This window comes from Hemitrygon akajei, unplaced genomic scaffold (genome assembly GCF_048418815.1).
Source record: "Hemitrygon akajei unplaced genomic scaffold, sHemAka1.3 Scf000189, whole genome shotgun sequence".
NCBI lineage: Eukaryota > Metazoa > Chordata > Chondrichthyes > Myliobatiformes > Dasyatidae > Hemitrygon > Hemitrygon akajei.
Window position 1 is genome coordinate 431,799 of NW_027332075.1, and position 19,159 is coordinate 450,957.

Genomic DNA, 19,159 nt, shown 5'->3' on the forward strand with positions numbered 1-19,159 from the left:
TTTGATGTGAGTTGCTCCAAGAGCACTCGCCATATCATCCGAGTGACTGAGGACACCCCGTTCAGAGAGAGGTCACGGCGACTGGCCCCAGCAGATGTGGAAGACGAGCAGCAACACTTGTGCAAGTTGAAAGAAACTGGAATCATCACTGAGTCCCGAAGCCCCTATGCGTCCCCAATAGTAGTGGCCCGGAAGAAGATGAGAAGGGTACGCATGTGTGCGGACTCTCGGACTTTGAACAGGCGAACTGTCGCTGACCAGTATATCAAATATGGGATATTAATTGCCCAGCAATAAAATCTAAAATTTGGCAATGCCAATCCACCTTCCTTTTTTTAACTTCTGTAAATGTCTTTTACCAAAACTAGAATTTTTATTCTGCCGGATATATATGAAGAAATTTTTCAATGAACATTGTCAAAAAAAGATTTCGGAATAAAAATTGGTACCGCTTGAAATATATGTAAGAACATAGGTGAAAAAATCACCTTAATACCATTAATCCGACTTATCAATGATAAAGACAACGGTGAACATTTAGTAAACAAATATTTAATGTGATCAATTAAGGGTAAAAAATTAACCTTAAATAAATCCTTTTTTTTGTAATTTTAATCCCTAAGCATATAAAATAAACAGTAACTAATTTAAAATGCAAATTTCTGTAAATTGGAACCTGCCTATTTAGGGGGAACAATTCACTCTTCTTAAAATTCAGTTTATACCCGGAAGAATTACTAAACTGAGCCAACAATGATATAACTGCAGTAATGGATTTCTCAGGATCAGAAATGTATAATAACAAGTTGTCTGCATATTAAGATAACTTACGGATATCCATCCCGTGAGTAATGCCAAAAATGTTAGGTGATTCTCTAATAGCAATTGCCAAAGGTTCCAGCGCAATATCAAATAATAATGGACTAAGCGGACAACCTTGCCTGGTAACCCGAAATAAGCAAAAAAAGTGAGGTGCCGGAGACAATTTTCCACAATATGTACCAGTCACACACAGAATATCTACAGAGTTCTACAAAGACTGATCATGAGTCACCATGGCATTGTGCATGGAAAGTTGTGTTCAACAATACTTTTTTAAGATTTTTGAAGATGATTGTCAATGAGTGTGGGGGAGTGGGTATTGTACATTGGCAAGCTGCCTCATGACAGCTTGGTCTGGAAGATAACGTCCCATGCGGTACAGAGAGAGAGCTAGTTGGGTTCAAAAGTTGCCTTGAAGCTAGCAAGCAAAGAGTGGTGGATGAAGGTTTCTCCTCAGAGTGGAGGCGGGTAACTAGTGGTGTACCGCAAGGGTACAAGTTAGGACATTTGATATTCGTTATTTGATAGCAATGATTAGAATGCAAGTGCACAAGGCTTGACCATAAATTTCGCCGATGACAGAAAGTTAGTAGATGGTACTCACGGTGAATATTATCGTCGCTTATAGGGGATCTAAATGGGCAGAGGATGGTAAATAGATTCCAAAACCAACCCGAGCAGCAACGGTTTCATGCAGAGGCTGGTGATTATGTGGCGGGAACTGCCAGAGGAAGTGGATGAGGTAGACACAATTATATAATTCCAGAAGCAGTTGGGATGTGAAGATGGAAGGAAGAGGACAGGAGGAAAACGGGCCCAACTTAGAAAATTAGGACCATCTCAGTGTACACTGTGGTCAGCATTGTCTCTATGGGCTGAAGGGTTAGTATCTGTGGTTTGTTGCTCTGTGCCTCTATCGGAAGAATGCTCTAGATATCACTGGACAGACATACAGACATGGTTTGGGAGTTGATGCGAACTGCAGCTCTAATACAGAGAATGGCTGTACTGTCACATTTGCAAAGTAATCCTCTGACTCACTGTCTGCTTGTTGTGTGTAATTCAGGGCATTACCAGCAGGTGGAGCTGTCCAGCACCGGGGTCAGAGTGTAAACAAGACGACGACAATAAACAACCGTCAGTCAGAATCAGAATGGCTACAGGTATGTTCACCTGGATCTTTATAACTAAACTTCTGTCCTGTTGGTGCACAATAGTTCAGATGAAGAAGCTTACACAGGCGCTAACAGGGCAGAGAAAAAGTTTCATCAAGCAGTGTCATTGATCCCACTGGTAAAGTGATTTGTGTAATCGATCGGTCCAACAGTTCCAGCGAAGGGACCTGACACCAGTAATGGTCGAATGACTCCACTCACCAGGCAAAGCTTCACCTGAGTGAAAGGAGCCGGAGACCCTGAATCAGCAGGTTGAGAGTGAAACACGAACAGGAATGTGACAGCGGTGTTGTTTGTTACGTAAAAGTCTACAGACAGACGGACATACTTTATTGATCCCGAGGGAAATTGGATTTCGTTACAGCCGCACCAACCACGGATAGTGTAGAAATATAGCAATATAAAACCATAAATAATTAAATAATAATAAGTTACTCATGCCAAGTGGAAATAAGTCCTAGACCCGCCTATTGGCTCAGGGTGTCTGACACTCCAAGGGAGGAGTTGTAAAGTTTGATGGCAACAGGCAGGAATGACTTCCTATGACGCTCAGTGTTGCATCTCGGTGGAATGAGTCTCTTGCTGAATGTACTCCTGTGCCTAACCAGTACATTGTGGAGTGGATGGGAGATATTGTACAAGAGGGCATGCAACTTGGACAGCATCCTCCTTTCAAACACCACCGTCAGAGAGTCCAGTTCCACCCCTACAACATCACTGGCCTTACGAATGAGTTTGTTGATTCTGTTGGTATCTGCTATCATCAGCCTGCTGCCCCAGCACACAACAGCAAACATGATAGCACTGGCCACCACAGCCTGGTAGACATTGAATCTTTGGACACTCCCTTACTTTGTTCAAAATATACAGTCTTTCTGTTCTTGCACATTTTAAAAAAATCTATTCAATATACATAAGTGGTTTACTTGTTTACTTATTTTTTTTAAATTTTATTATTATTTTTCACTGCTAGATTACCTATTGCATTGAACTGCTGCTGCTAAGTTAACAAATTTCACGTCACATGCCGGTGATAATAAACCTGATTCTGATTCTGTTTTACGTGTGCAAGTTTACCCTTCAAGCTCCAGTGTTCCGGGGCAAACTGTCCCAGCCGAACCAGATAACAAACAACCCCATCCGGTAACGTACTTGTGAATCTCCCCGACACTCTTCCCAGCTGAGTCACATCCATCCTGTAGATTGTTAGCAACTGCATCCTTAGCAAATGCAAAGCTCTCTCAGTGAGATTTTGTTTAGCTACTGGAACTGCACGCACGACTCTCCCTTTGCCAATGAATTGTATAGTTGCTACATGACATTTATCATTCAGGAGACGGGATGGGACCCAGGGGACCAGGCATCATGGGCTTCAAGGTTATGTTCAATTTGTAACCCAGGGGACTGGACGTTGTCCATCTCAAGGCAGAGGTCAGTCTTTGACCCAGGGGACAAGACAGTGTGTGACAAAGCAACCGGAGAACGTTTGATCTGGAAGATCGGACTACGAGTAATCCAGTGGCCTGTCTGTGAGTGATACAGGTGACTGGACAGTTTGTGATCCAGGGAGATTTATGTCTGTGGGAGATAATCCCAGTGATAATTCCCGGTATCTGCTGATGCCGTTCCATTAATAACCGCTGGTTATTGGTGTGTTCAACAAATGCATATCAGTATTACTGTGTCTACCCAGTTCTTTTTCTGGGAGTCGATGTGTCCACTCACTGGCTTACCGTGATGGTCACCTGGCAGGATGTGTGGTTCACATTCACCAGCACAGTCCCACTCCAAATCCGGTCAGCCGGAGTCCCGGCCCCATTGCAGACACCCATTGTGAATCCTTGTTCGAGCATAAATCACTCTAAACCTCCAATTCATCATTTACTGCAGGTGGGAAATTAAATCGGTTACAGAAAGTACTCAAGAGGTTTTTACCAGGTAGCTCATCGAGGGAAGATAATCGGGACACGGGAAGCAAGGTTCCAAAGCAGGGTCAGATTGACAGCAATGTCCCAATGGAATGCGGTCCGGCCGCAGAGGAGGAGGAGCAAATTCAGCCCAGAGACAGTGACGTCAGAGACACTGAGCAGGACCCTGGAACCGGCACAAGTGAGGCGACTGCCTGTCAGCCCAGAGACAGTGACGTCAGAGACACTGAGCAGGACCCTGGAACCGGCACAAGTGAGGCGACTGCCTGTCAGCCCAGAGACAGTGACGTCAGAGACACTGAGCAGGACCCTGGACCCAGCACAAGTGAGGCGACTGCCTGTCAGCCCAGAGACAGTGACGTCAGAGACTCTGAGCAGGACCCTGGAACCGGCACAAGTGAGGCGACTGCCTGTCAGCTCGGAAACTCATTAAACACGGAATTGTCAAGTGCCCAACAGGGAGTGGGTGAGTGAAACATGAGGGTGATGTGTTCGCAGAATGAGGTGGGAAGTGGGTAAATGTGATTCCTTGTTGGAGGGTTGGTCAGAGAGGGATAAAGTGGGCGTGGTGCAGTCGGTGTAGTGTGGCACCGGTTACCGCACTACAGGAAATGTCCTACCTGTTCTGAGGATTTCCAGGATGTGTATCGGAGGAAATGCAGCTCTCCGGATCAGAGAGTATGACCAGGATATGAGTTCTGGGAAATGTATTCGCCAGGATAGAGAGAGTATCTCTGGGAAGCGACAGTCCCAACATTTATTGCCCATTTTAAACTGAAATCGGTGAGTGGGTGGGACGGTGGGAGAGACAGGTTTCTGGTGAATGGGTTCCTTCTGGGAACGTCTAGCACAGCGCATTGATGGGTCGGTTTTTTAAGGCCAGTGTTGGAGATTAGGGCAAAATACGTGTTTCCAGCTGAAAGCAGGTAAACATTGAGGTTCAAGACATGACTGGTTTGTTAGGGATGGGTGAGAGCGGTGGAGACAAGCGAGATTTGAGTTTGTGACTACATTCTCATTTTATATTCGCCGAGCCAGAGTTTACAATCTCCGACCTCCTGGCAGAGGGGGGCGAGTATCGACTGTACCAACTGACCAAGTTCTACAGGGACAGACTCAAACATGCAATTGAAGAAATGGTTGAAAGACTCGGTTGGATGTTGACAAAGGAGGGACATTTCAGTAGAGAAGAAAATGAGGTGAGTGTATTCAGTGTAATGCCACTGAACTGCTGGTATCAGAGGGAATAGTGATCGATATTAATCTCCTGCACGTTCTAGGAGTTCTACATGGCAATGGAGACTTTGCTCTCTGACTTGTCTTCAGTAGATCTGATTCGGCTGTTCAGGTGGGGAGCACTGGGAACTGCAGGTTCAGAGTCACCTTCTCCTCTCACACCTGCTGTATTTATCAGTGTACCGGAACTCAGTAAGACCTTTGTCTTCAGTAGATCTGTTTCAGCTGTTCAGGTGGGGAGCACTGGGAACTGCAGGTTCAGAGTCACCTTCTCCTCTCACACCTGCTGTATTTATCAGTGTACCGGACCTCAGTCAGACCTTTGTCTTCAGTAGATCTGTTTCAACTGTTCAGGTGGGGAGCACTGGGAACTGCAGGTTCAGAGTCACCTTCTCCTCTCACACCTGCTGTATTTATCAGTGTACCGGACCTCAGTCAGACCTTTGACTTCAGTAGATCTGTTTCGGCTGTTCAGGTGGGGAGCACTGGGAACTGCAGGTTCAGAGTCACCTTCTCCTCTCACACCTGCTGTATTTATCAGTGTACCGGACCTCAGTCAGACCTTTGACTTCAGTAGATCTGTTTCAGCTGTTCAGGTGGGGAGCACTGGGAACTGCAGGTTCAGAGTCACCTTCTCCTCTCACACCTGCTGTATTTATCAGTGTACCGGACCTCAGTCAGTCCTTTGACTTCAGTAGATCTGTTTCAGCTGTTCAGGTGGGGAGCACTGGGAACTGCAGGTTCAGAGTCACCTTCTCCTCTCACACCTGCTGTATTTATCAGTGTACCGGACCTCAGTCAGACCTTTGTCTTCAGTAGATCTGTTTCAACTGTTCAGGTGGGGAGCACTGGGAACTGCAGGTTCAGAGTCACCTTCTCCTCTCACACCTGCTGTATTTATCAGTGTACCGGACCTCAGTCAGACCTTTGACTTCAGTAGATCTGTTTCGGCTGTTCAGGTGGGGAGCACTGGGAACTGCAGGTTCAGAGTCACCTTCTCCTCTCACACCTGCTGTATTTATCAGTGTAAAGGACCTCAGTCAGACCTTTGACTTCAGTAGATCTGTTTCAGCTGTTCAGGTGGGGAGCACTGGGAACTGCAGGTTCAGAGTCACCTTCTCCTCTCACACCTGCTGTATTTATCAGTGTACCGGACCTCAGTCAGACCTTTGACTTCAGTAGATCTGTTTCGGCTGTTCAGGTGGGGAGCACTGGGAACTGCAGGTTCAGAGTCACCTTCTCCTCTCACACCTGCTGTATTTATCAGTGTACCGGACCTCAGTCAGACCTTTGACTTCAGTAGATCTGTTTCGGCTGTTCAGGTGGGGAGCACTGGGAACTGCAGGTTCAGAGTCACCTTCTCCTCTCACACCTGCTGTATTTATCAGTGTACCGGACCTCAGTCAGACCTTTGACTTCAGTAGATCTGTTTCGGCTGTTCAGGTGGGGAGCACTGGGAACCGCAGGTTCCGAGACACCTTCTCCTCTCACACCTGCTGTATTTATCAGTGTACCGGACCTCAGTCAGACCTTTGACTTCAGTAGATCTGTTTCGGCTGTTCAGGTGGGGAGCACTGGGAACTGCAGGTTCAGAGTCACCTTCTCCTCTCACACCTGCTGTATTTATCAGTGTACCGGACCTCAGTCAGACCTTTGTCTTCAGTAGATCTGTTTCAGCTGTTCAGGTGGGGAGCACTGGGAACTGCAGGTTCAGAGTCACCTTCTCCTCTCACACCTGCTGTATTTATCAGTGTACCGGACCTCAGTCAGACCTTTGACTTCAGTAGATCTGTTTCGGCTGTTCAGGTGGGGAGCACTGGGAACCGCAGGTTCCGAGACACCTTCTCCTCTCACACCTGCTGTATTTATCAGTGTACCGGACCTCAGTCAGACCTTTGACTTCAGTAGATCTGTTTCGGCTGTTCAGGTGGGGAGCACTGGGAACTGCAGGTTCAGAGTCACCTTCTCCTCTCACACCTGCTGTATTTATCAGTGTACCGGACCTCAGTCAGACCTTTGACTTCAGTAGATCTGTTTCGGCTGTTCAGGTGGGGAGCACTGGGAACCGCAGGTTCCGAGACACCTTCTCCTCTCACACCTGCTGTATTTATCAGTGTACCGGACCTCAGTCAGACCTTTGACTTCAGTAGATCTGTTTCGGCTGTTCAGGTGGGGAGCACTGGGAACTGCAGGTTCAGAGTCACCTTCTCCTCTCACACCTGCTGTATTTATCAGTGTACCGGACCTCAGTCAGACCTTTGTCTTCAGTAGATCTGTTTCAGCTGTTCAGGTGGGGAGCACTGGGAACTGCAGGTTCAGAGTCACCTTCTCCTCTCACACCTGCTGTATTTATCAGTGTACCGGACCTCAGTCAGACCTTTGACTTCAGTAGATCTGTTTCGGCTGTTCAGGTGGGGAGCACTGGGAACCGCAGGTTCCGAGACACCTTCTCCTCTCACACCTGCTGTATTTATCAGTGTACCGGACCTCAGTCAGACCTTTGACTTCAGTAGATCTGTTTCGGCTGTTCAGGTGGGGAGCACTGGGAACTGCAGGTTCAGAGTCACCTTCTCCTCTCACACCTGCTGTATTTATCAGTGTACCGGACCTCAGTCAGACCTTTGTCTTCAGTAGATCTGTTTCAGCTGTTCAGGTGGGGAGCACTGGGAACTGCAGGTTCAGAGTCACCTTCTCCTCTCACACCTGCTGTATTTATCCGTGTACCGGACCTCAGTCAGACCTTTGACAAGGTTCCGCACGGTAGGTTAGTTAGGAAGGTTCAATCGTTAGGTATTAATATTGAAGTTGTGAAATGGATTCAACAGTGGCTGGATGGGAGATCCCAGAGAGTATTGGTGGATAACTGTTTGTCAGGATGGAGGCCGGTGACTGGTGGTGTGCCTCAGGGATCTGTAATGCGTCCAGTGTTGTTTGTAATGTACATAAATGATCTGGATGATGGGGTGGTACATTGGATTACTAAGTATGCAGAGGACACTAAGATAGGTGGCGTTGTGGATAATGAAGTAGGTTTTCAAATCTTACAGAGAGATTTAGGCCAGTTAGAAGAGTGGGCTGAAAGATAGCAGATGGAGTTTAATGCTGATAAGTGTGAGGTGCTACATTTTGGTAGGACTAATCAAAATAGGACATACATGGTAAATGGTTGGGCATTGAGGAATGCAGTATAACAGAGTGAACTATTAATAATGGTGCATAGTTCACTGAAGGTGGAATCGCATGTGGATAGGGTGGTGAAGAAAGCTTTTGGTATGCTGTCCTTCATAAATCAGAACATTGAGTACAGGAGTTGGGAAGTAAAGATAAATTGTTCAAGGCATTGGTAAGGTCAAATTTGGAGTATTGTGTACAGTTCTGGCCACTGAAATATAGGAAAGATGTCAACAAAATATAGAGAGTACAGAGGAGATTTACTAGAATGTTAACTGGGTCTCAGCACCTAAGTACAGAGAAAGGTTGAACAAGTTAAGTCTTTATTCTTTAGAGCGTTGAACTTTGGGGGGGGGGACTTGATAGAGGCATTTAAAATTATGAGGGGATAGATAGAGTTGACGTGCATAGGGTTTTTTCCATTTAGAGTAGACGAGATTCAAACAAGAGGACATGAGTTGAGAGTTGGGTGCAAAAGTTTAGGGGTAACACGAGGGGGAACTTCTTTACTCAGAGAGTGGTAACTGTGTGGAATGAGCTTACAGTAGAAGTGGCAAAGGCAGGTTCAATATTGTCATTTTAAAAACTGGATATGTATATGGACAGGAAGGGAATGGAGGGTTATGGGCTGAGTGCAGTTAGGTGGGACTCGGCACGGACTGTGTTACTGTGCTGTAATAGTCATATCGTTGTATGACATAAGTGCAAGGGCTGCATATCTGGACTGTTGAACAGGCAATCAGTCTAAAATTAATTTTGCATCTTATCAGGACCGTCGGTCAAACTCACCTCAGCTCATTAATCCAGGATGAATATTAATCTGTGAGATTCGCCATGTCTGTCCATCTACTCCACAATAAATTAATTGTTTGCTTTTATAGAAAGTCACTGAACTGACAGAGAAGGGAAACCGGACAGAGAGTTCCAGACTCTTCCTCAGTTTGGTGATGGGCAAAGGCTCCCGGGCCCGGAGGGCGATGTGGGAATCCTTTGTGATGTGGAGGACTGAGTTACCGAAGTTGGACAGGATACTGAGGGAGATACAGGAGCTCGGTATGTTAAAAACACGCACTGAACACAAAGGCACATTGAACTAAATAGTTGTAATTATTTTAGTTCTGTTTTCATGAACTCTTTTGTTGATTTAAACAGGTCCTGACCCAGAGGAATACATAAACATCGCACAAGGGTTGTCTGAGTTACCCACTGAACTGACAGGTGAGTGATGAAATGCTCAGTTCAAACCACATCTCAAATGTTAGACTGTGACTTGGCAGAATCTGGGAATGAAAATCCACCATCAATCATTCGCCGATCTCTGGTTTCAGGTTACAATTCAGATCATCTCTCGTTACAGCCTGAACATTGTAAAGCGTATTTTTCCAGCTGTTCCAGCTGTTGATGTATTAATCCAGTCCTTGTGTCTCTGAACCCTCCACTCCGGGTCCTAACACTCTGGAAATCCCTACACACCCCAGACAGGCTCCTGACACACTGTATGACCCAGTCCAGGTGACCTTTCTCTCTTCAGACCTTTCAGATTCCGAAGCACCTTCTCCTTCGTAATAGCAGCTGCACTCAATTCTGTCCGCTGATGCTCTTTACAATTTGGAATTCTGCTAGTGACTTCCACAGAGTATGTCTGACATTTCCTTTTGCACCCATTACTAAATCTACAACTTCATTTTCCAGCGGTTCGATATCAACCCTCTACTTTTTTTACTCTTTATATATCTGGGAAAGAACAAAAAAAACCACTTTGTTATCCTCTCTTATGCTATTGACCATATCCTCGCATTTCCTGCACATTCACGTATCTCTTGAAGAACCTATAACATAGTTGCCTCCAACACGACCCAGGCTGTGAAAAATCTGCCCACATGTACACTAAATTTACTCCATTGCACCTTAACCAAATGCCCTCTGGTATGAGCCATGAATCCCAAGTTGAAAGTAAAATACAGGCTCTCTACCCCAAATCTGATCTCTCAATCTTATAAACATCTGTCAGATCTCTATTCTAACTCCAGAATAAACAATCCAAGTTTCTCAAACCACTACTTACCTCACATGGCACCGAATCCAAGCAACATCCTGGTGAACCTGTTCTGCACCCTCTCCAATCATCCCCAGTGCTGGACAAGCAGAAGTGAACACAATACTCTAGATGCTCCCGAAAACCATAAGTCTTAGGAAGATAATTAAGCCATTCAGCTCAGTGAATTTGCTCCGCAATTCCTCTCAACCCCATTATCCTGCCTTCTCTAAATGCCGACGCTCTTCCGAATCAGGAACATCTCTGAGTAAAGAAACCTCCATTTCCCGCATGTTCTGTTCCTGTTTTGACACCATTGGTGTTTGCAGTGGACACCTGTGACTCCCCAGTGTGTAGCTTTGCCAAAATGCACAGTGTCCTGCTCTCCATATTTCCACACCAGGTCAGCAATAACATCGTCTGTTAATGATGCAAACAATGCTTTAAATATAGTGAAATGTTGTAACTGGAGTGCAGTCAGGATTGCAACAGGATATCGGGGAATGTTCACCTTCATCAGTAATTAGTGTTAGAATATGAGGATTGGACATTTTTCTGAGACAATCATCGCTGTTAGTTCCAGTGACTGTGAACAGAATTTTACTTTCTGTCCTAATATCCATGGAAGCATTGAATTAATTCATGTAATCTCAAACACTGAATATTGGAATGTAGTTATAAAGTTCTTTGTCAGTTGAGCTAGTTAACATTTTGAATATGTTTTTGTTCCCATGAAGATGTTCAACAGAAACACAAGGAGACTCTGCGGGCACAAACTGAAACACTGAGAGTGAACACGATCCTGATGAGGGAGAAGGTGAAGGTTTTCCAGCTGATTGATCGATACACAAAGCTCACGGTCATTTCTACTCTTCGAGATCGGAGACTGGTGGAACACGAGCTGCTGGCAAGAGGCAGAGACCACGAGGATTATAGAGAGAAACATCTCCGTGGAGCGTTAGAAAAAATACAGACTGCTCAGTTATTCCACAGCAGTTTTTCCCGGAGTAAATCCAAATCTGGGAGTTCTGCAGCAGTAGCCGGAGTGCCAGGAATCGGGAAAACAACAATGGTACAAAAGATTGTTTATGACTGGGCCGCGGGGAAAATATTCCAACAGTTCCAGTTTGTCTTCAGTTTCAAATTCCGGGATTTAAACTCTATTAACTGCAGAATAAACCTGAGGGAACTGATTCTGGATCAGTATCCTTACTTTGGGAATATCCTGAGAGAGGTCTGGAAGAACCCAGAGGGATTGCTGTTTATATTCGATGGTTTGGATGAATTCAAGCACAGAATCGATTTTGCGGACAGTCGGAGAGATACAGAACCCAAGCACCAGTGCTCAGATCCCGAGTGGTGGTGTGAAGTGTCTGACATAGTGTACAGTTTAATCCAGGGCAAGCTGCTCCCAGGGTGTTCAGTGTTGGTGACCACCCGCCCCACTGCGTTACATTTATTGGAAAAAGCGAAGATCGGTGTCTGGGCTGAAATCCTGGGATTTGTTGGTGAGGAACGGAAGGAATATTTCATTAAGCATTTTGAAGATCAGATGGTGGCAGCTGCTGTTTTCAAACACGTGCAGGAGAACGAGATCCTGTACACCATGAGCTACAACCCCTCCTACTGCTGGATCCTCGCTCTGACACTGGGCCCCTTCTTCACACAAAGAGTCAGGGACCTGCAGCGAGTTCCCAAGACCATCACTCAACTGTACTCCTACTATATTTACAACATCCTGAAAAATCACGGCCGTGAGATTGAGAGACCCCGTGATGTGTTACTCAGGGTGGGTCAGATGGCCTACAGAGGAGTTTCCGAGAAGAAGATTGTGTTTGCAGACGGAGATTTGATCAAGTTCAATCTACAGCCTTCCCAGTTCCTGTCCGGGTTCCTGATGGAGCTTTTGGAGAGAGAGGATTCTGCCCGGAGCGTGGTGTACACATTCCCACACCTCACCATCCAAGAGTTTGTAGCTGCAGTCGCACAATTCCTGACTGTACATCCCGAGGATATCCTGAAATTCCTCACTGAAGCCCACAAGACAAAAGATGGGCGATTTGAGGTATTTCTCCGTTTTGTTGCTGGTCTCTCCAACCCAATGACAGCTCGGGGCCTGGAGGAGTTTCTGGGTCCATTTCCTAATCAAACAACCTGCCGGGTGATTGACTGGGTGAAGGAGGAGGTTAAACGCCAGAGTGGAAACATGGAGAGTGAAGCTGGTAGAAGGAGACTCCTGAACACATTGCACTACCTGTTTGAGTCTCAGAATCGTGGACTGGCTCAGGCCGCACTGGGATCTCTGAAAACACTTTCATTCAGTGGAATGACACTGACCCCTATTGACTGCGCGGTCCTGTCTCATGCCATCGGACTCTGTGATACAATAAAACATCTCAACCTGAAGAGCTGCAACATTCAGTGTGAAGGAATCCAGCGGCTGGGAGCCGGGCTGCACAAGTGCCAGGAGTTGAGGTAACTTGATTTATCTCTCACTCAGAACTGTGAAACTGTTCCATTGTGCTGTTTCAATGAAAAGGGATTTGGGTAAAACTGCAGTAAATCAGATTGAGATGAATTGTGACAAATGCCACGCCCTTCATCCTGTGCGATCACTCTTCCCCATCCCCCTTTTTCCTGTTGGATTTCTCTTAGCCATTACCCTTCCTATTGTCAGATTTCTCTTCCACACCCCCGTTCCTGCTGTGGGATCTCCCTGCTGTCGGATCACTTTCCCTATCCCCCTTCCTGTGGGATCTCTCATTCCCATCACTCTTCTGCCTGTGGGATCTCTCTTCCCCAAACCCCCAACTCCTGGGGGATCTCTTCTCCCCATCCCAGTTCTTCCTGCGGGATCTCATTTCCTCATCCCCTTCCTCCTGTGGGATGTTTCTTCCCCAACCCCCTTCCGCCTGTGGGATCTCTTTTCCCCATCCCAATTCCTCCTGCAGGATCTCTCTTTCCTATCCCCCTTCCACCAGTGGGAACTCTCTTCCCAATCCCCCCATAACTGTGGCAACTCTTTTCCCCATCCCATTTCCTACTGCGGGATCACTTTTCCACATCCAGCTTCCTCCTGTGGGATCTCTCTTCCCCATTCACCTTCCTCCTGTGGGATCTCTCTTCCCCATTCACCTTCCTCCTGAGGGATCTCTTTTCACTTTCTCCTTCCTCCTGTGGGATCTCTCTTCCCCATTCACCTTCCTCCTGAGGGATCTCTTTTCACTTTCTCCTTCCTCCTGTGGGATCGCTCTTCCTCATTCACCTTCCTCCTGAGGGATCTCTTTTCGCGATCTCCTACCTCCTGTGGGATATCTCTTCCCCATTCCTTTCTTCCTGTGGGAACTCTCTTCCCCATCTGCTTCCCAATGAAGATTTCTTTTCCAGATCTCCTTCCTCCCGTTCGATCTCTCTTCCTGATTCAGCTTCCTCCTGCGGGATCTCTCTTCTATATCCACTTCCTCCTCTGGGATCTCTCTTCCCCATCCCCCTTCCTCCTGAAGGATCTCTCTTCCCCATCCCCCATCCTTCTGTGGGATCTGTCTTCCCCATCCCCCTTCCTCCTGTGGGATCTCTTCCCCATCCCCTTCCTCCTGTGGGATCTGTCTTCCCCATCCCCCTTCCTCCTGTGGGAACTCTCCTCCCCAACCCCTTGCTCTTGTGGGATCTCTCTCACCCATCCCCCATCCGTCTGTGGGATCTCTCTTCCCCATCCCCTTCCTCCTGTGGGATCTCTTTTCCCCATCCCCCTTCCTCCTGTGGGATCTCTCTTTCCCATTCTCCTTCCTCTTGTGGGATCTCTCTTCCCCATCTCCCTTCCTTCTGTAGGAATTCTCTTCCGGATCCCCTTCCTCCTGTGGTATTTCTCTTTCCCATCCCCCAACCTCCTGTTGGATCTCTCTTCCTGATTCTGCTTCCTACTGTGGGATCACTCTTCCCCATCCACATCCTCCTGCCGGAAATTTCTTCCCCATCTCACTTACTTCTGAGGGATCTCTCTTCCCCATCCCCCTTCCTCCTGTTGTATCTCTCATCCCCATCCCTCTTCCTCCCGTGGGATCTCTCCTTCCCATTCCCCTTACTCCCGTTGGATCTCTCTATCCTATCCCCCTTCCTCTTGTGGGATCTCTCCTCCCATTACCCCCAACTCCTGTGGGATCTCTTCTCCCCATCCCACTTCTTCCTGCGGGATCTCATTTCTTCATCCTCTCCCTCCTGTGGGATGTTTCTTCCCCATCAACCTTCCTGCTGTGGGTTCTGTCTTCCCAGTCCCCCTTCCTCCTTTGGGATCTCTTTTCCCCACCCCCTTCCTTCTGTGGGATCTCTCTTCCCCATTCCCCATCCTCCTGTGGTATCTCTCTTGCCCAGCCACGTTCCTCCTTTGGGATCTCTCTTCCCGTTTTTCCTTCCTCCCTTGGGATCTCTCTTCCCCATCCCCCTACAACTGTGGTATCTCTTTTCCCCATCCCAATTCCTCCTGCGGGATCTCTTTTTCCCATCCCCCTTCCTCCTGTGGGATCTCTTTGTCCCATCCCATTCGTCCTGTGGGATCTCTCTTCCCATCCCTTTCCGCCTGTGGGATCTCTCTTCCCCATCCCACTTCCGAATGCGGGATCTCTCTTCCCTATCCACTTCCTCCTCTGGGATCACTCTTCCCCATCCCCCTCCTCCTCTGGGAAGTCGATTCCCCATCCTCCTCCCCCTGTGGGATCTCTCTTCCCCATTCTCATCCTACTGTGTGATCTCTCTTCCCCATTGCCTTCCTCCTATGGGACCTCTTCCCCATCCCCCTTCCTTCCATGGGATCTCTCTTCCCCAGCCCCTTCCTCCTGTGGGATCTCTCTTCCCCATTCTCCTTCCTGCTGTGTGATCTCTCTTCCCCATCGTCTTCCTCCTGTGGGACCTCTTCCCCATCCCCCTTCCTCCTTTGGGATCTCACTTCCCCATCCGCCTTCCTCCTGTGGGATCTCTCCTTCCCATTCCCCTTACTCCCGTTGGATCTCTCTTTCCTATCCCCCTTCCTCCTGTGGGATCTCTCCTCCCATTACCCCCAACTCCTGTGGGATCTCCTCTCCCTCCTGTGGGATGTTTCTTCCCCATCCCCTTTCATGCTGTGGGATCTGTCTTCCCAGTCCCCCTTCCTGCTTTGGGATCTCTTTTCCCCATCCCCCTTCCGACCGTCGGATCTCTCTTCCCCATTCTCCTTCCTTCAGTGGGATCTCTTTTCCCAATCCCCCTTCCTCCTGTGGGATATCTCTTTCCCATCCTCTTCCTCCTGTGGGATCTCTCTTCCCCATCCGCCTTCCTCGTGTGGGATCTCTCTTCCCCATCCCCTTTCCTTCTGTGGGATCGCTTTTCCCCATCCCCTTTCCTTCTGTGGGATCTCTCTTCCCCATCCTCCTTCCTCCTGTGGGATCTCTCTTCCCCATCCATTCCCTCCTGTGGGATCTCTCTTACACATCCCCCTTCCTGCTGTGGAATCACTCTTCCCCAGCCCCCTTTCTCCTGTGGGATCTCTCTTTCCCATTCACCTTCCTCCTGTAGGATCTCTCTTTCCCATCCCCCTACCTCCAGTGGGATCTCTCTTTCCCATTCTCCTTCCTCTTGTGGGATCTCTCTTCCTTCTGTGGGAATTCTCTTCCGGATCCCCTTCCTGCTGTGCTATCTCTCTTTCCCATCCCCCTACCTCCTGTTGGATCTCTCTTCCTGATTCTGCTTCCTACTGTGGGATCACTCTTCCCCATCCACATCCCCCTGCCGGAAATTTCTTCCCCATCCCACTTACTCCTGAGGGATCTCTCTTCCCCATCCATCTTCCTCCTGGGGATCTCTCTTCCCCATCCCCCTTCCTCCTGTGGGACAATAGACAATAGGTGCAGAAGTAGACCATTCGGCCCTTTGAGCCTGCACCGCCATTTTGAGATCATGGCTGATCAATTCCTATCAATACCCGGTTCCTGCCTTGTCCCCATATCCCTTGATTCCCCTATCCATAAGATACCTATCTCGCTCCTTCTTGAAAGCATCCAGAGAATTGGCCTCCACTACCTTCCGAGGTAGTGCATTCCAGAACCCCACAACTCTCTGGGAGAAGAAGTTTTTCCTTAACTCTGTCCTAAATGACTAACCCCTTATTCTCAAACCATGCCCTCTGGTACTGGACTCTCCCAGCATCTGGAACATATTTCCTGCCTCTATCTTGTCCAATCCCTTAATAATCTTATATGTTTCAATCAGATCCCCTCTCAATCTCCTTAATTCCAGTGTGTACAAGCCCAGTCTCTCTAACCTCTCTGCGTAAGACAGTCCAGACATCCCAGGAATTAACCTCGTGAATCTACGCTGCACTTCCTCTTAACCCTGGAGACCAAAACTGTACACAATACTACAGGTGTGGTCTCACCAGGGCTCTGTACAAATGCAAGAGGATTTCCTTGCTCTTGCACTCAATTCCCTTTGTAATAAAGGCCAACATTCCATTGGCCTTCTGCATTGCCTGCTGCACTTGCTCATTCACCTTCAGTGACTGATGAACAAGGACTCCTAGATCTCTTTGTATTTCTCCCTTACCTCACTCTACGCCGTTCAGATAATAATCTGCCTTCCTGTTCTTACTCCCAAAGTGGATAACCTCACACTTATTCACATTAAACGTCATCTGCCAAGTATCTGCCCACTCACCCAGCCTATCCAAGTCACCTTGAATTCTCCTAACATCCTCATCACATGTCACACTGCCACCCAGCTTAGTATCATCAGCAAATTGGCTGATGTTATTCTCAATGCCTTCATCTAAATCGTTGATGTAAATTGTAAACAGTTGTGGTCCCAATACCGAGCCCTGTGGCACCCCACTGGTCACCACCTGCCATTCCGAGAAACACCCATTCACCGCTACCCTTTGCTTTCTATCTGCCAAACAGTTTTCTATCCATGTCAATGTCTTCCCCCCGATGATCTGACCTTTGATTTTACGCACCAATCTCCTAAGTGGGGCCTTATCAAATGCCTTCTGAAAATCGAGGTACACTACATCCACTGGATCTCACCCGTCTAACTTCCTGGTTACATCCTCGAAAAACTCCAACAGATTAGTCAAGCATGATTTACCCTTGGTAAACCCATGCTGGCTCGGCCCAATCCTATCACTGCTATCTAGATATGCCACTATTTCATCCTTAATAATGGACACTAGCATCTTCCCCACCACTGATGTCAGGATGACAGGTCGTTAGTTCTCTGTTTTCTCCCTCCCTCCTTTCTTAAAAAATGGGATAACATTAGCCATTCTCCAATCCTCAGGAACTGATCCTGAATCTAAAGAACATTAGAAAATGATTACCTATGCATCCGCAATTTTCAGGGCCACCTCCTTTAGTACCCTAGGATGCAGACCATCTGGACCTGGGGATTTGTCAGCCTTCAGTCCCATCAGTCTACTCATCACCGTTTCCTTCCTAATGTCAATCTGTTTCATTTCCTCTGTTACCCTATGTCCTTGGCCCATCCATACATCTGGGAGATTGCTTGTGTCTTCCCTAGTGAAGACAGATCTAAAGTACTTATTAAATTCTTCTGCCATTTCTCTGTTTCCCATAACTATTTCACCCAATTCATTCTTCAAGGGCCCAACACTGTTCTTAACTATCTTCTTTCTCTTCACATACGCAAAAAGCTTTTGCTATCTTCCTTTATATTCCTGGCTAGCTTGCGTTCGTAACTCATTTTTTCTCCCCGTATTGCCTTTTTAGTTAAGTTCTGTTGTTCCTTAAAAACTTCCCAATCATCTGTCCTCCCACTCACCTTAGCTCTGTCATACTTCCTTTTTTTTAATGCTATGTAATCTCTGACTTCCTTTGTCAACCACTGTGGCCCCTTTCCCCCCTTTGAATCCTTCCTTCTCTGGGGATGAACTGATTTTGCACCTTGTGCATTATTCCCAAGAATACCTGCCATTGCTGTCCCACTGTCTTTTCTGCTAGGCTATCCGTCCAGTCAACTTTGGCCAGCTCCTCCCTCATGGCTCCATAGTTTCCCCTGTTCATCTGCAACACTGACACCTCCGAGCTGCCCTTATCCTTCTCAAACTGTAGATAAAAGCATACCATGTTATGGTCACTACCTCCTAATAGCTCCTTTACTTCAAGATCGCTTATCAAATCCTGTTCATTACACGACACTAAATCCAGAATAGCCTTGTCCCTGGTCGGCTCTCATACAAGCTGTTCCAAGAATGCATCCCGTACGCACTCTACAAACTCCCTATCCTGGGGTCCAGCACCAAACTGTTTCTCCCAGTTCACCTGCATGTTGAAATCCCCCATCCCCCTTCGTCCTGTGGGATATCTCTACTCCATCCCCTTCCTCGTGTGGAATCTCCTTTACCCATCCCCCTTCCTCCCAAACGATCATTTTTCCCCATCCCCCTTCCTCCTATAGGAACTCCCTTCCCCATCCCACTTCCTCCTGTTGGATCTCCCTTCACCATCCGCCTTCCTCCTGTGGGATCTCTCTTCCCCATCCCCCTTCCTCCTGTGGGATCTCTCTTCCCCATCCCCTTTCTCCTGTGGGATCTCTCTTCCCCATCCCCCTTCCTCCTGTAGGATCACTCTTCCCCATCCCCCTTCCTCCTGTGGGATCTCTCTTCCCCATCCCCCTTCCTCCTGTGGGATCCCTCTTCCCCATCCCCCTTCCTCCTGTAGGAACTCTCTTCCGCATCCCCCTTCCTCCTGTGGGATCTCTCTTCCCCATCCCCCTTCCTCCTATAGGATCTCACTTTTCCATCCCCCTTC

The 19,159-nt window shown here is 47.5% G+C and overlaps 1 protein-coding gene across 1 annotated transcript in view; it reads left to right on the forward strand.

Moving 5' to 3' along the window:
• Positions 1 to 1,893: 1,893 nt before the first annotated feature.
• Positions 1,894 to 19,159, forward strand: part of LOC140724338 (NACHT, LRR and PYD domains-containing protein 3-like) — a 39,181-nt gene continuing 21,915 nt past the window's right edge. Inside the window, exons 1-6 of the mRNA XM_073038791.1 lie at positions 1,894 to 1,985; positions 3,888 to 4,391; positions 4,964 to 5,124; positions 9,214 to 9,385; positions 9,485 to 9,550; positions 11,105 to 12,842. Of these exons, the coding sequence (XP_072894892.1) occupies positions 1,976 to 1,985; positions 3,888 to 4,391; positions 4,964 to 5,124; positions 9,214 to 9,385; positions 9,485 to 9,550; positions 11,105 to 12,842 (2,651 nt within the window). The 5' untranslated portion in view covers positions 1,894 to 1,975. The remainder of the gene's footprint in view (positions 1,986 to 3,887; positions 4,392 to 4,963; positions 5,125 to 9,213; positions 9,386 to 9,484; positions 9,551 to 11,104; positions 12,843 to 19,159) is intronic.